Genomic DNA, 16,674 nt, shown 5'->3' with positions numbered 1-16,674 from the left:
GTTGTTTTCAGTTTGTGGCAACCCTAAAGTGAAGCTACATGGAGTTTTCAGTGCAAGATTTGTTTAGAGGAGCTTGCCTTTACCTTCTTCTGAGGTGGAGAGAGTATGACTTGCCCAAGGTCACCCGGTAGATTTCTATAGTCAAGAGGACATTCAAACTCTTTTCTCCAGAGTCTATTAGAGCATCCACACTGCAGAGCTAAAGTAGTCTGATATCAGTTTAACTGCCATGACTCTGTCCTACAGAATTCTAGGATTTGTACTCAAATATTGTATTCAATCTGGTCTGTGAGAGCGCTTTGCTGCATCACCAAACTACAAATCCCAGGATTCTGTAGGATAGCATCATGGCAATTAAAGTGATGTTAAAATGGTTTAATTTGGCAGTGTGCGTGCACTCCTGATCTCTGTGATAAATTCACTTTAGAGATACCATAAATTAGAAGCTACTTGAAAGCATACAACAAAAAATTTAATCAAGGCAAATTCTCTACCATTACATCTATTTTGTTCCTCTCACTTTTTATTTCCTACATTTCCAGATAGCTGTCCATGAGTTTTCATGCGGACATTCAATATGCTTTCAAAATGAACAACCTTTGAGAAACATAACTTGCTAAAGCTGCATAAACAAACCAGAGATAAAGTCAATGAGAAGGTGGAAAGATTGGAGGCTCCTGAGATTATAATGCAGACTTGTGTCTTAGCACCAAATAAACTTTTAAGGAGGGGGAAAAACAAAAAGGTTTTATGAGGGTAATATGAAAATGAGAATGCAGTTTCCATATTTTGCAGAAACTGCTTTGGAGACAAACTTTACAGATTTCATATTTCAGTTAAAAAACAACAACAATTGTGCTTCACACTTACTTGTCTTTCGGATCTTCAAAGCCCTGAAAGGAAGATGGGGAGGAGGGATACAAATTAGCCAGCAGAATGACTTTGACTAAACCAAAAAATTCTGAAGCATTACACTTAACATAGAAACATTTATATGGCATCCACTTTCTGAAGCCTATTTGCATATTAGAATTAATTCAGAGCAAAATTCACAAGTGGTGATTTTGCACAGGAAAAACTACCACTTGTGTAGGAAACAGCATTTTCTGTGTATTCCTAGAAATATTATTTTCTGCACAGGAAATGCTCTTTTCTGTTCACAATGATCAAGTGCAAGTTTGTGCAGGATAAACCCCAAACTGCAAAGATTCTTGCCAGTCCAGCATTCTTCCCATCAAGAGTTTCTAAAAACTTGAAAAACATGTTTTTCTTTTATTTTCAAATATGATTTCCATACCTACATCACATCCAGTCTTTAATTAAGGATTAATTTGAGATATCTAAAAGGAATGTGGATAAGAGGTGGGCCATACCCAGCCTTTCTCACCAGGAGTTTCTTCAAACAAATGAAAAATTGGTTATCTCCACATAACCAAAAGATAGTATTCACCAGTCTCATCTCTCCATGTCACTTCAGTACCTATGAATTCTTGATGTTATAAACTGATAAGCTTAATGAGAACAATTATTTATATACTCATTAGCTTTTTCCTACTTAAAACAGCTACCTTCACTATCACTTACCTTAACTATCAAATAATAACATCCTGAAAGGTATCCTTTGTTTCCTCTTTAAACACCTCACCATGTACACATTTACAGGTACAGCAGGCCCTCCACATTCGTTGGGGTTAGGGACACAGGGCCCCCATGAAAGTTGAAAAACCACAAATAAAAAATACTCTTATTTCCTGACAAAACACCTCTCCAGGAATCTCTAGGTCCTCCAATGCATCTCCATGGTCAACATCTGTCAGAAGCTGACCATTGAATTCTGCTGGAGGACCTATAAATACCTTGAGAAGTGTTCTGTTTAGGAATCTCTAGGTCCTCTAGCACAACCTCTGGTGAAGGTTGGCCATAGAGTTGCGCTGGAAGACCTAGAGATTTCTAGACAGAATATCTGCAAATCTGTAAATAATCAAATTTGCAAAAGTGAAAGCTGCAAATCTGGAGAGCTGACTGTACTAAAGAGGTATTCACTCCTTGTGCATGACTGCACTAAAATAAAAGTAGTATGGATCTTGGAAAAGTCATCTGAAGCCAGAGGAAATCTGGGATGATGAGAACTGGCCAAATCAGACAGGTGGAGTTTGATATCACCAACCTGGAGCACTAGACATCATGAAAAAAAGAGAAAATGAGGCTTTCCTATTCTAAAAAAGGCTATAAATTGTTGCTGTTATTATTGCTGTTAAATTTACTTATTTCCTGCCTTTCTCACAGTTCAGGACTCAAAGTTACTCATGACAGATTAAAAAACTCATAGTTAAAGGTCAAGAAAATACAAAAGTTAGTAGATTAAATGATTAAAAAAAGAATAGCAATTAAAACACAAACCATTAAACACACACCATCACAACATATAACAAAATTTTCCAGCACATTGTTTAGGTAAGCTTATAAATTTATCATAAAATGCCTGTTGAAACAGAGAAGTCTTTACTTTCTGCTGAAAGAAAGTAGGGAGGGTCTAACTTTTCTTAGAAGGAAGTTCAAGAGCCTGAGGGCAGCCACTGAGAAGGCCTCCTGCTGTGTTCCCATCAGATGTACCTTTGAGAGGCAGAAAGGACTTCCCCAGTAGATCTCAAAGCACAGGCAGGTTCGTAAGGGAGAATAGGGCCCTTCAAATAACCTGAGCCATATAGGTTTTTTTTTCTTTTCAGATGACACAAATTAGAATATATACATACAGAGAGCACATCAATGTTCAGCAATTCACCCACTGCCCCCCCACCTTGCTATGGCCCTAGGCTTGTAGCAAAACACCCAAAGTTGCCAACACTTTTGGCGTTACCTTGGGAACAGCAATTGCTTGTCACTGCAAGATCTTACTATAAAAATATCTTCATGATTACATTCAGAAACATGACTCTGGCGGGGAGGAGGAACCAAAAAAAGAATGGGAAAAAAGAGGAATGGGAACAAAACTCCTCTGTATGTCTCACAGACATGTGCCAAAAATATGATTAAATGTGACTTAGTAAATATTAGTTTGTACTAGATCTACTCTGTTTTGTTTGGACTGAAAATTGAGACCCAAAATGCACAACAGTGACAGATGCTGAGAGCAAAGATTTCCCTAAAGCTATTGGTACACTCTGGCCAGATTCATGCTTGATACGTGATCTCAATATCAATCTAATCCAGATCTCTTCCACTTTGGCCAAGTAATGCAAACAACATAGTTCTTTACTTGCTCCTTGCTGAGACTCCTGAGGGAAAATGAACCTAGGTACAACACAACCATACAATCAGGAAAACCATGGCAATAAGGGACATTGCTGTAAGAAAGGAGAGTTTTTCATCACTGACAGACATCCACCAGTTGTTGCTTTTTCTTTTCTTTTCTTTTTTAGGAGATGAATACACTTTCTTCACAGGAACATCCACATTCTGGAAATGCCACTAACATTTTGACTGGAATTAAATCAGAACAAAATTTTGGGGTTTCTCTAAAGAATTAATCCATGAGTTCCAAGGGAACAAAACTTTTAAAGGAATTGTCTCCAAAGCAATCTGAAATGAATTTGGGGTGGTTCTTCAAGTAAAAAATCTTAGGAAAGCTGGATCTCCTAACAATGCAGGGCAAGAACTAAACAAGACATGACAAGCATGTTCTATGAACAGGATGTTCCCTATTTTAAAATAATATGGGAGGGGATTTTTGAGGCCTTGATGCACTGCTGCCTTCCCAATCTTTCATGTTTATAATCTGGCCCCTTTTCCCAGAGGCTTGGTTGCTCCCATGGCAGCCCGGAGTATCTTGGCCCTGCAGCTGCTCCAATCTTCTCCCATGCCATGGCGGCTGCCTGCACGGGCATCCCACTGAGCTACCTGGTGTGTCCACTACTGCTGTGGGTCACTCACTTCTGAGGAGAGAATGAGGTGCCCACTGAGCCACCTGGCGTGTCCACTACTGCTGTGGGTCACTGACTTCTGAGGTTAAAATGAGGTGCCCAGGCTCAATCACATGGCTGGGTGCCTTGTTCTGACCTCAGAACGATTGACCTATGGTGGCAGTGGACAAACCAGGTGGCTCAGTGGAACATTAGTGCAGACTGCTGCCACAGTGCAAGAATGAAGGCCTCTGGGTCCTCCAGGAGAATCCAGAGCAAGTACAGTCAGCCCTCCATATGCACTGACTCCTTATCCACGGATTCAACCAGCCACAGTTGAATACACACACACACACACACACACACACACACACACACACACACACAGAGAGTGCGCCCACGCTATAGGCAGGTGCCACATATGCGGCTTCCTGCTTATGCGGAAGCCATGTGATGGCAGAATGAGCATGCACGTTTTTCGGCCTACGCAGGGGGGTCTGGAACAGATCCCCAACGTAAACCAAGGGACCACTGTGTGTGCATGTGTGTATATTACAAAAAGCAAACCTTGAATTTACCATTTAATATAAGGGGCCCCATTTCTGTACCATTGTATTTAATGGGACTTGAGCATCCACTGATTTTGGTATACACAGATGGTCCTGGAATCAAACCCCAGTGGATACCAAGGGCCTACTCTAGTACCATATATTTTTTTAATCCATTGTAAGGTTATCCCCTGGTTCTGGTACAGTATATACTGTGCACTGCTTGTACAAAATGGAGGGTTGAGATGTGTGTCATCCAATTGGAATGACACCAGTCAGTTGATATCTGCCATGTAGGTACCATATTGGCTATTGCTTTCCTCCATCATTCCAAGCAGCACCTTCAAAGAAGAGGATTAAAACTGGCAAAATGGCACAGAGATAAGCATTAGCACATCTCCTCCAGCATTATGACCCTAATGTGAATTATTAATTCTCCAAGGCCTGAACACACGGTGGCTTCCAGCCATTTTGGAGGTATGGTGTTTAGATGATGCACGCTCCCAAAGCACCCGAAAGTTGCATTGCAGCTGCACAAAGCCGGGAAAGGCTGGTCTGATTTAGATCAACTCTTGGCCGGCATGGCTTGGGACTGCGGTGGCAAGCTGCTTTGGGAGCGGGCCATGTGGTCATCATGGTCCTGGCCCAATCAGGGCTGGAGCTCTGGCTATTCCTTCCAGGCTTCTAGCAATCCAAAGGAGATCTTGGAGATACTGCCAAGGTTGTTTTTAAAAAATAATTGTCCATACACTCCTTACAAATAGCCATCCAGCTTCTGTTTGGAAGAATATGCAGAATTCATTGAGAGTCCACTACCTTTCCCTTCAAATTCAAGCAATGAATAAACAGTGGATTAAAATAGTACATTTAATTACAACAAATTACATGTTAAAATATCAAATAGATTAAGCAGATAAAAATGATTAAAACACATTTAAACCACTGTACACCAAATTACACATTGTGTAGGCAGTGTGAGTCAAATGCATCTTACTTGCTTCTCAAAGTTTCATAACACCACTAGAGACTGACTGCTGTGGCATCCGTACAAGCCAGAGAACTACATGAGCATCCTGGAGCATTCTGACCCTGAAGCTGCCCCAACATCCCCCTTATCTGAGCTCTTTGGAGTGATGGTGAACAACTGTTTACACAGTGTCCATCTATGCCACATGCTGCCACCACCACAACAACCTCCTCCCTGTGAAAATGAGGCACCTACTGTCAGTCACATGGTTGGGCACCTCATACTGACCTCAGAGGGAACGACTTGCACCAGTGGCAGCTGTGCTGGGCAGTACAGCAAACATATTGTAAACAGGTGCCCGGCGTCACTTTGGAGGGCTCTGGATATTCTTGGAAGAACTGGAGCAAAGGTGAGTTTTTAAAATCCATGCTACAGGTGGTGTTAAGTGGATTCGGTTCTGAATTGGATATATTGTTGTCCAGACAGTTTGCACCAGAATTGTGGATTGGCCCTGTGTCATCTGGACTGATCACCATGAAGACAAGGGGAGGACATATTATTTGGCCCATGCTGACACCGTCTCTGTGATGCAGAAATACTCATGTCCCACAGAATAAACACTACTTTACAACAGATGGTAAACACAAAAACATAAAAGACTGACTATCATCACATCTACCTCAAATTCCATGTACGCATAATTATGTAAGAAATGTAGGATGTTGTTTCCTTCTCTCTCTTTCTTTTTTATAAAAAAAACCCCTCAGTTTGATATTACAATAAATAATAATGTTTTCTTTCTGAACAAGCAGCTAGACATACCAAACTCTAATTAACAACATAATGTGTAATACCTCTTGGCACATCTATCTTTTGTCTATGACTAGGATGATGCAAACACCCTACTAACGCCAATTCAAAGAAACATCTAATTATAATTACATGCCGGCTTGATTAAAATCTCCTAATTGCATCATACTCTGTGAGTTTGCATGATGACCAAAAAGCCAACAGAAATTTCTACATTAACAAAATCTGCAGCTGGACTGATATTATGGTATGCCTGCTTAACAAAAAAATGCATATTTAAAAAACGAACATAAAAGCATTCATTTTACAGCCATATTACTAGCTGTAAGCTGCATATTTGTAAATGGTGTAATCACTCATAGCAATATAGCTGCAAAAAACATAGAAGCATTATATGATCAATTCAATTACTTCTCATAGAAATCTTTGCTTTCCCCATTTCATTTTAAACAGAATATTACAAGTAATTTTATCTACAGTCCTAAAGAAACTTTCCTGGAAGTAAATCCCAGTCAATTCACTGGGGGTTTCTTCTGAGATGACATGTATAGGATTGCACTGTGAGTTTCAAATAATTATCTGAAAAAAAGATAGTTTCAGAACCATACTCTTAACTTGAATATGAAGTATTCCATAGCTAGCTTAGCTTGTTGTTGTTGTGTGCCTTCAAGTAGTTTCTGACTTATGGCAACCCTAAGGTGAACCTATCACTGGGTTTTCTGGGACTGAGAGTGTGTGACCCACACAAAGTTACCCAGTGAGTTTCCATGGCATTGTAGTCCAATGCTCATATCACTTACACCACGCTGGCTCTCACTGAATCCTTACTTGTGAATACGCTTTACTGAGCAGACAGTTACACCCAAGTAAATGTGTATAAGATTTAAGCTGTTTCTCACCAGAGAATGCAGAAGTTACCTTTTGAAACACAGGTGTCAGACTCCTCAGAGGGGAAAAGTATAATATAGTCAGACCTCCTTATCCACAATATTTTTATCCATGGATTCAAGCATCCATGGCTTGAAAATATTCCAAAAAAAAAAAAAGTATAAATTTCAAATAGCAAACCTCAATTTTCCATTTTATATAAGGGACACCATTTTGCTATGCCATAGATTTTGTTACCCATGGGGGATCCTGGAGCCAAACCCCAGCAGATAACAAGGGCCCACTGTGTTAATATAAAATATTTCTATATTATACATACTTTTGGGTTCCTTCATGGATATAATGTTCGAGACTAGAAACTTGAAACTAGAAGTGACATTGCATGCACCCTGGCAAGGAGTACAAGTATAAGAAATGGCTGTGGCCCACATACAGATGCCAAGCCCTGATCCAATAGTAGTATTGTTGTTGGACTTTGTCCCCCTCTCCAAGTGAAACCTACCATTTGTTAGTGAAAAAATTATTTTATTTTATTATTTATATCCCACTTTTCTCTCAGACTGGGACCCAAGGCAGTTCACAGAAGGAAATCAATTAAAATCTACTAATACAGTTTTTAAAACTGTTAAAATTGTCACAATGAAACTGTTGAGCAGCTCTCATTTGATTTGTACTTTTAGTCATCCCTAACATTTTAACGCCACGGCTACTATAAAAGATGCATAGAAATATGATTTTACAAAGACATACACAATTATATAGGCTTGGCAACAACTGTTAACATGTGCACCATAAAACTGAATATCGTTACCATTCTTTTCATCTCCTTGGAAACTTGGTTACTGCCAAGGTGATTGTAAAAGGATCGGTCCACTCCCCAGTGTGGAGGGTTGTGGCCAATGGAATTAGTGCGCTGACGATTCATCTTGGCTATTGTTGCTTTCTCATCTTTCTAGAAAGAAGAAAACAGTAAAAAGATGGTCTTTCAATAAACTTACTGCAGCCATGTTTTACTTTCAGTCCTGCTTCTTAAATCATATTTATTTCCCCCACCTCTAGATTAACCATTCTCTTTAGGTGCAGACAGCTGTGATGAGTAGTCAGGTGATAATTTCAGTAATATTAAATTGCCTAATGTTCCAGGAGTAAACTAATCTGCATATTTGTTTGCAGAGATCAGCTTTTATTGTTATCTGCTATCTCAAACGTCAGCAATTGAGGATAACTGCTTTTTCCCAGCACAGAAAATAATAATTTGCATGCAGATACACAGGTAAAAACGTTTTTTATTTCCTTTCATTTGGCTATAGGTTTTAATTCCTTTTTATTTTGTTCTTCACAAAACAAACCCATAAGATTGAAGTGACAAGAGACCTAGGTAGGGGAACAGAAGACAGAAAGGGTAAAAGAGATGAAAAAGACATATTAGATTTTTAATTTTTAGAGCATATAAAACTGTATGGTAAAGAAGCCCTCTTAAATTATTTTTCCTTCAATCCCTCCATCCCCCATTAATACTGTTTTAAGTTCTTTTCTGTGTGCAGGATAGAAGAACATCTTGCATGGTAGAAGGACTTCTTGCAACTTCTTGCATGGAAGAAGAACTTCCCCAGGGATTGAAAAGCAACTTGGTGGAGGGAGAGGATGTGCCTTGGAAGGATTTTGAATAGAGGGAATTACAAGCCAAGAAAGAGTTAAGCAGTACTTTTTCTTTGACCCCTACTCCAGACCAAAGCATCATGTAGCTGCTCTTGGTTAAAACAGAAGTCAGAATAAACACACACAGAGAAAGCTGTGTGCCACATATTATGTCACCCCTAGTCTGTCTTCAGCAATACAACTGTTGTTTGATACACATAGTTTTTGAGTCAGCTATGGAGTGTAGCTTATTTTACATTCCTAGAAAACAGGTGTTGCCTCAGATTTTTAGCTGTTATCCCTTAAGGTGGAACTAGATATTACGTTTGACATAGGCCAGCTATATGTTGACACAAGACCTGTGGACGAAGAACAACCATGTGTCCTTCCTCTTTTCACAGGATTGAAGCAGTTCTAGCTTGACAACAGATGCAGTTGGCTTATAGGTGTAGACCTCAAGAAACTACAAGCCCCAGGATTCCATAGAATGGTGCCATGGCAGTTAAAATGGTATCAAAGTTGTTGTAACAGTGTAGTTGAAAGAGATATTTGCCTACAAATTAAAGGTTAAAGATCTAAATTGCATAAACCAAGCTGTACGACTAGCACCATGATGATTTCTTTCCAGAAGGTTTAGATACATTAACATGAGGAAATGTATCTAAACCTTCTGGAAAGAAATCATCATGGGACTAGTTGTACAGTTTGACTGTACAGTTTGTCTATACAATTTATTTTTTTATTTAGAGTATTTATACTATTTATACCTTGCTCTTCAGTCAAAAGAGCTGCTTACATTTTTTAAAAATTAGACATTTCCCTGCCATCAGGCTTACAATCTAAACAGACAAGAGACAAAAGAGATCTTTAATCTTTAATTTGCAGGCAGAGATCTCTTTCAACTACACTGTTATAGCAACTTTGATACCATTTTAACTGCCATGGCTCCACTGTATGGAATCCTGGGGCTTATAGTTTCGTGAGATCTTCAGACTTCTCTGCTGATGCCTCAACAAATTACAAATGCCAGGGTAGTCAACTATGACTTTCAGAATGATATTAAAATATTATAATTGTATAGTGTGAAACAGATCCAAGAAGTAAAAGCAAACTGGGACAGCAATACCAGCTAACCCAAGACTGATAACTTTGTTGGCTTATCAGCCATAACAAACAGGAAGAAAACAACAACAACAACAGACTGGCAAATTATTTTTATCACTATTATTCACCTTTTAGCAGAATGACCTCTCTTTGGACAGAATTTGATGATGCGATGATAACAATTAGATAGCCTTCTAATTAGGCTACAAACCTATTCAATTCTTATCTGGGTTTACCCTCATAGAACACAGTAGAACCAAGGTTAGAATAAGTATATATAGGATTTCTTTACTAGTTACCAGCCTTAATTTAGGTTCAAACTTCTCATTGCATAAGAAGAGACATTCTGGGTGGGAATAGGCAAAAAATTTCACGCATTCTGGTTGCAACCTCCCATGTTGCAGGTCCTTCCGATTTCATACAGGTTTTCTCTTCCTCCCAAAGCTACTCTCATTCAATGTGAAGTTGAAGGCTTTCATGGCCGGCATCCATAGTTTTTTTGTGAGTTTTTTGGCTATGTGGCCATGTTCTAGAAGAGTTTATTCCTGACGTTTTGCCGGCATCTGTGGCTGGCATCTTCAGAGAATGCCTCTTTGAAGATGAGAGGTATTCTCAATCACTTTAATTTTGTTTGACAACAAAACAGCAATTTGGTTTTTTTTCAAGCAGCAAAAAAATAAATAAATTGTATGCATTTTTGTACACATTTCTCAAAAAGATATGCATTTTTATGAACAGTTTCCCTAAGGTTTGCATTTGTGCCCGTGATATTTTGGTTGAATGAAGTGTTTTGTGTGCACCTTTCCAAACGTACACACTTTCTGTACAAACTGTTTCACATTTTTAGTGGAGACTCGAGGCGGGGTGGGGGGACTGCATCACAAACTTTAGAACAGACACATCAATGTCTAATAGTGTTCTCCTTCTTCTTCTAGTTTAGGAAGTACAGATTTGATCAGTTTGCACTGAAATGTGAACTGAATGCTTTTCTCTCTCATGATAGGGTTCATCTTCTATGATTTTGTGGGGCACAGATAATCTAGGGCAGGGGTTCCCAACCTGGGGGTTGCGACCCCTTTGGGGGTCGCCAGGTTGGGAATCCCCCCACCTCCCCTTCTCCCCGTGGGTGCCGGCGCTGGAGCAGGCATCGCGCAGGGAAAATGGGAAGGGGGCGGGGTTCCCTTCTTTCCCTTCTCCCTGTGAGTGTCGGCGCTGGCACAGGCACACGCAAGGAAGAAAGAAATGGAGGTGGGGCCGCCTCCTTCTCTCCCTTCCTTCCCGTGGGTGCAAGCACCCACAGGGAGGAAGGGAATGGAAACGGGGGTCCATCCTCCTCTCTCTTCCTTCCCGCGGGTGCAAGCACCCACAAGGAAGAAGGGAATGGAAGCGGGGGTCCCTCCTCCTCTCCTTCCTTCCCGCGGGTGCAAGCACCCACGGGGAGGAAGGGACGGGGGGCGCTTCCTCCTCTTCTCCCCGGGGCTGCCAGGCAACTGCGGGGAGAAGGGGACGGGACTGCAAGCCCCAGCAGGCTTTGCGACCGGAAGTCCTGCCCCTTTTCCCTTGGCGGCCTCCCTAATTGGTTGGGAGGCCGGGAAGGGGCGGGACATCCGGCCGCAAAGCCCACTTGGGCTTGTACGCTACTGAAAGTCCCTCCCCCTCCTGGCCTCCCAACCGATCAGGGAGGCCGCGGGCGGGACTTTCGTCCCCAAAGGGGGTCGCAGCCCAACAAAGGTTGGGAACCGCTGGTCTAGGGGATTAACAGCCAACTCTGTATGAGGACAAATACCTCTTATCTACACAGATACAGAGTGGTGGTGTCGATCCAAACCACTGTCCATATGTAGACAGACAATCAAACAGATGAAGGATGGATTTGAATTGTTTCATTTCAGCATGGAATGCATTTCAAGCCAATGCACATTTCCCATAGAAAGAGCCACACAGAACTGACAATTCCCATGTTTAAAGTAGGACTACCTATGCATTTATAATTTGTTCATTTTATTCTGAATGTGTGAAAAATATCTGAAATGTTTTTATCTGTAGGTTCAACTTATTATTGGACATGGCTAGGCTCTAAGTAGGGGGAGCATAACTTAAACCCATCATGCCTTCTCTTTTCTGCATCCAAGAAACATTGTTCATGCTATAAAAAAACACCCCTCTAGCTACAATTTCTTTATGCGCGAGAAAATGTCAAGAAAATATTGCATAAGGGAGGTTCATCCAAACAGAGGTTCAAATGTTCTAAAAATATATTAATATGAATTCTACTGGTTATGTATTTGGATGTGTGTGTTTTTTTCCTTTCCAAAATAGCTACTATGAGTATTTTGCATTTCTAATCTGGCTATTTCTGTCTGACAGAATAAAACTGATTCTGTATCTACTGATTTTAAAAACACATCTTTAAGTATTTAGGTAAAAATATTTTGGAGCCTGAGGCAGAGCAGCAAATGTTGTTACCCAGTAAAAGGCACAGTACCCAAGGCTGGTCAAATTATTTTAGTACATGACTTAAAAAAATTCTTGAAGTGCTTTTGCCATAGGCACCTCCATTTTGGAGGGTGTTTTTCTTCCTTATTTGTGTGTGTGTGTGTGTGTGTGTGTGTGTACATTTTAAAAACATTATTCTGCCATAAATATTTTAATAAAAAATAATGCAACAAACTAATCAACTCACACCTATTCATCATCCAAAGACAATTTGATTGACTCCAAATTTAGCCACACACAGAGGAGATCCACTGAAATCAATGGGTTTTAGATATGACAAACATGAGTCCCAATGATTTCAATAATTACACTCTAACCACAACTAAATGTGGAAACAGCTCATTGTCTTTTCTAACACATAGCAAAACAGGTCAAGAGGGGAATGCAGCCCTAAGCCTCAGCCAAATGTTATTCCTTAGCCCTTTCTAATACAGTACAGGTACACCTCAGTTAAAAATGTAGATGCGTTCCTGGGCTTTACTTCTTTAACAGAAACTTTGGTTCCAGGGGCAGAAATAACATGGAAAGAATAGAGATAGGTTCCTGTGCCACAAAAAAAGAAAAAAAGAAAAAAAAAGAACAGCAGTTTGACATGTTTCAGCAAACTTTTTATCCAAAGCTATCAATATGCACATGGGAAATAACAGAACTGAGTCAGGTAACCCTTGCATAAGTAAATAAAAATATTTTTAATATTTTAAAGACTATTTGAAAGCTTCTTCCAAAATGCATGATTTTTTTCTTCCTTTCCAGAGCCTCCACTTTTCTTGTGTTTTCCATTTAGATGGCAAAACTTATAGACCTACACTTTTCCAATATGACAGGGTAATTGGTGAGGCGAGCTAATCTGCTTTCTGCTTTCATTTTGCTCTTCACACATGTTCATTAAATGATTCTGGACGCAGCTTGTCTGTTGTACATGAGCCCCCACAGTTACCGTAGGATCACTTAGAACAGAATCTCCTTCTTTCCTAGATCAAGCTTTATTGCATTGTTTAGTGCAATAAACAATGGTACTGCAACCCAGCTACTGCAACCCAACACTGAAAACCTATCTTTTTCCAGCCTTCCAGTACCAATGCTGCAAGAACAAAACAAAACAAAACAAAGCCCTTTGAACTAGACAAGAAAAACAGGGTGGGTGAGGTGAGGAGGTCTCCCATAAAAACACTTTGTAAAAAGAAGTTTCTTTGTCAGAGGTTTTGTCAAGTGGAGTTTCCTGTAGGTGCTCCTCCATACATAGCAAATGAAGTTCTTACTTTCATACATAGAATTTGGGAAATAACATGTTACAATAATGATGTTATTTGCAACAAGTTATTTTAGGAGATGGTGAGGTAATAATGATATTTCTTTCACAGAATAATATAATCACAAATAACATCTTTTAAAATGTAATCTTTGTTACTTTTTCTCATTCCCTTTTGAGGCAAAATCTCAAGTGTATTTTTGAGAAGATTTTTAAAGGTGATTTTTCTTATCTAGTGCTGAGCAAAAGCGGCTGAGAAAAGAGACAGAAAAACCCATCATCTGTAGCTATGGCAAATAAACTAATAACTATTAAAGCCAATAAGAACCACTTGTGCTGTGTGCCATATTCTGGCTTGTGAACTAATTTGGGTTTGCTGTAACTCCCACCAGATAAAATACAAGAAAAGTATGGGAAAAATGTTTGCAGCTGCAACAGGTCAAGCTGCTTACACTAAATAAAGCACACTTTGCAAACTTCCAATGTTGCTGCCAATTATAAAACTTGTTTGCAGAAACCCTTTCAGCTTCAACTGCTGATAAATATGGTCACAATTCTTTTTTTGTTTTTTAAAGGATTAGTGGCTTCACAGCATTAAAAAGAGTGGCTTCACATCATTAAAAAACAGTACAATTGAAAACATTGAAAAAAACAAAACCGTACATTAAAAATATTTTTTTAAACTGGTTCAACATCCCAATCTGTCCTTATAGCAATTCCTTAAATGCCTGTGTGAACAGGTAAGTCTTCACTTGCCGGCAAAAGGCCATCAAGGAGGGAGCCATTCTTATCTCCCTGGGCAGGGAGTTCCAGAGTCTAGGGGCAGCCACTGAGAAGGCCCTCTCTCGTGTCCCCACCAACCGTGTTAGTGATGGTGTTGGGATGGAGAGAAGGGCTTCTCCAGAGGATCTGAGTCTGGGTTGGTTCATACCAGGAGAAAAGGTCTGCCAAATAGTGTGGACCTGAACCATGTAGGGCTTTGTAGGTAATAACCAGCACCTTGGATGGTGCCCGGAAACAAACTGGCACCCTATGAAGCTGTTTCAACAGGGGTGTTGTGCGGTCTCTGTAATCTGCCCCTGTTAAGAGCCTGGCAGCAGCTCTTTGAACCAGCTGAATTTTCCAATCACTTTTCAAAGCAGTTCCATGTAGAGTCCATTACAGTAGTCCAAACGGGATGTAACCAGGCATGTACCACCATGGCCAAATCTAGCTTTTCTAGGAACGGGTGCAGTTGGTGTACAAGTTTTATATGTGCGAAAGTACTCTTGGTCACAGCAGAGACCTGGGCCTCCAGGTTCAAAGCTGAGTCCAAGAGTACCCCCAAACTGCGAATCTGTGTCTTCAGGGGGAGTGTGACCCCATCTAACACAGGCTGGATCCCTATTCCCTGATCTGCCTTCCGAATGACCATGACCAGGAGCACCTCTGTCTTGTCTGGATTAAATTCAACTTGTTTGCCCTCATCTAGTCCATTACTGAAGACAGGGACTGGTTTAGGACCAGGACAGCCTCCTTGGATTGAGGTGGGAAGGAGTAGTAGAGTTGAGTGTCATCTCCATATTGATGACAATGCACTCCAAAACTCCGGACAACCTCTCCCAGTGGTTTCATATATATGTTAAACATCATAGATAACACAGGACCCCACAGGTCAATGGCCAGGGGGTCAAACAGCAGTCCCCCAGTACCACCTTCTGAGTTTGTTGCTCCAGAAAGGAACGGAGCCACTGTAGAACAGTACCTCCAAGCCCCGTCTCAGAGAGACAGTCCAGAAGGATACCATGATTGATGGTTTCAAAAGCCGCTGAGAGGTCCAGGAGAACCATATATGCTCCTCCCTATATTTTGCCTGACCTAAGATTTGAAATTTCTGCTTTATAGACTCCAGCCCTGAAAGTGTCATCAGCTGTCTTCCACGCCTGGCACTAAGGATCAGAAAACCATTTATTGCTGCCTGGAAAAAAAAGAGGGGGGCTGTAGCTATGGATACAGAGATACAAAGCAGGGTGCACCATATTTACTTTTCAGTGTTTAAAGTAGTATCTACTTTAAGATTCTTTATAGATCAAAATCAGACCCTTCCTAATTTAATGCTGAAATCTTTATAAAGGTCACAGTGTTCAGACAGTGTGTGTTTTTTCTTATACAAAAGGAAAAGTTTCTCCAAGAACTCTATAAAACAGTGCAAGGCCCAAGCCAGGAATCTCAGAACATATTCTCAGATTTTTATTTTTATTTTTAAGTTAACTTTCTTTAGACTTGTTCTGTTTCATGTCAAAGATTTATCATGGCCCAAGATTAGCCTATTTTAGCTAGGTCTGTTGGGAACTCCTGAATTTGAACAGATAATATGTGGGCAGCTAATTGTCACAGAGCATGCAGAAAGTATGGAAAAGTATGGAATAGGCATGAGCAAGAATTTTGTGGCAGCTTATTTCTGACATGAATTCACCAAAAGTTGGGAAATTATTCATATTTAGCATGGAAAGAAAACAGATTAAAACAAATGTGGGAGAAATAGAAACTGACAGATTTGTGCATTCAGAACCCAGGCCTGAAGGTTTAACACTCAGAAATCTGGGTGTGAATCCCTTAGGTATTCAACCAAACTAGCACTTGCCACCTCATTTGTTTGTCTGAGAGGATCCTCATCTTTAATATCTATATGGCCAGCAGGTAGAACACAGTCCACTCCTTGTGGGAAATAGTGATGCATACTGAATCTAATGAGTGCAAATGGAGGGAAATCCCGTTTATGCAATGCTGGAGTTATGGGATTGTAATTTTGAGGGGAGGGGAAAAGAGGAAGGGGAAAACAGTTGCTTGGGAGTAGCAAGCAAGAGGGGGAGAGGGGGAATGAAGGAGACTGACACCACATGATTGCCCAATATTGGGACTGCCATGGACTGTCACTTATTACATCTGTGGAGTAATGGCAATGTGATTGGTAGCTTACTGACAGGTTTTCTCGTCAGTGAAAGAATGTCTTCTAACAGCGCTTCAGAGACACAGCAGCAAGGGGCTGGAGGTGATGCCGTGTGACACGTATTGCCAAAGGCACTAACACATATA

General features: G+C 40.4%; 1 protein-coding gene across 2 annotated transcripts in view; it reads right to left on the bottom strand.

The window, feature by feature from the left end:
• The window catches only part of LOC149313962 (adenylate cyclase type 5-like), a 321,268-nt gene that overhangs the window by 48,725 nt on the left and 255,869 nt on the right, over positions 1–16,674 (bottom strand). For both annotated transcript variants that reach the window (XM_089520253.1, XM_089520252.1), the window contains 2 exons: positions 7,924–8,064; positions 871–893 (listed from right to left, as the gene is read on the bottom strand). In XM_089520253.1, the coding sequence (XP_089376379.1) occupies positions 871–893; positions 7,924–8,064 (164 nt within the window). The remainder of the gene's footprint in view (positions 1–870; positions 894–7,923; positions 8,065–16,674) is intronic.

The sequence above is a fragment of the Sceloporus occidentalis genome, unplaced genomic scaffold (genome assembly GCF_023333645.1).
Source record: "Sceloporus occidentalis isolate IW3139 unplaced genomic scaffold, rSceOcc1.0.p SCAF_4, whole genome shotgun sequence".
NCBI lineage: Eukaryota > Metazoa > Chordata > Lepidosauria > Squamata > Phrynosomatidae > Sceloporus > Sceloporus occidentalis.
This window is presented reverse-complemented; position numbering and strand designations above follow the sequence as displayed.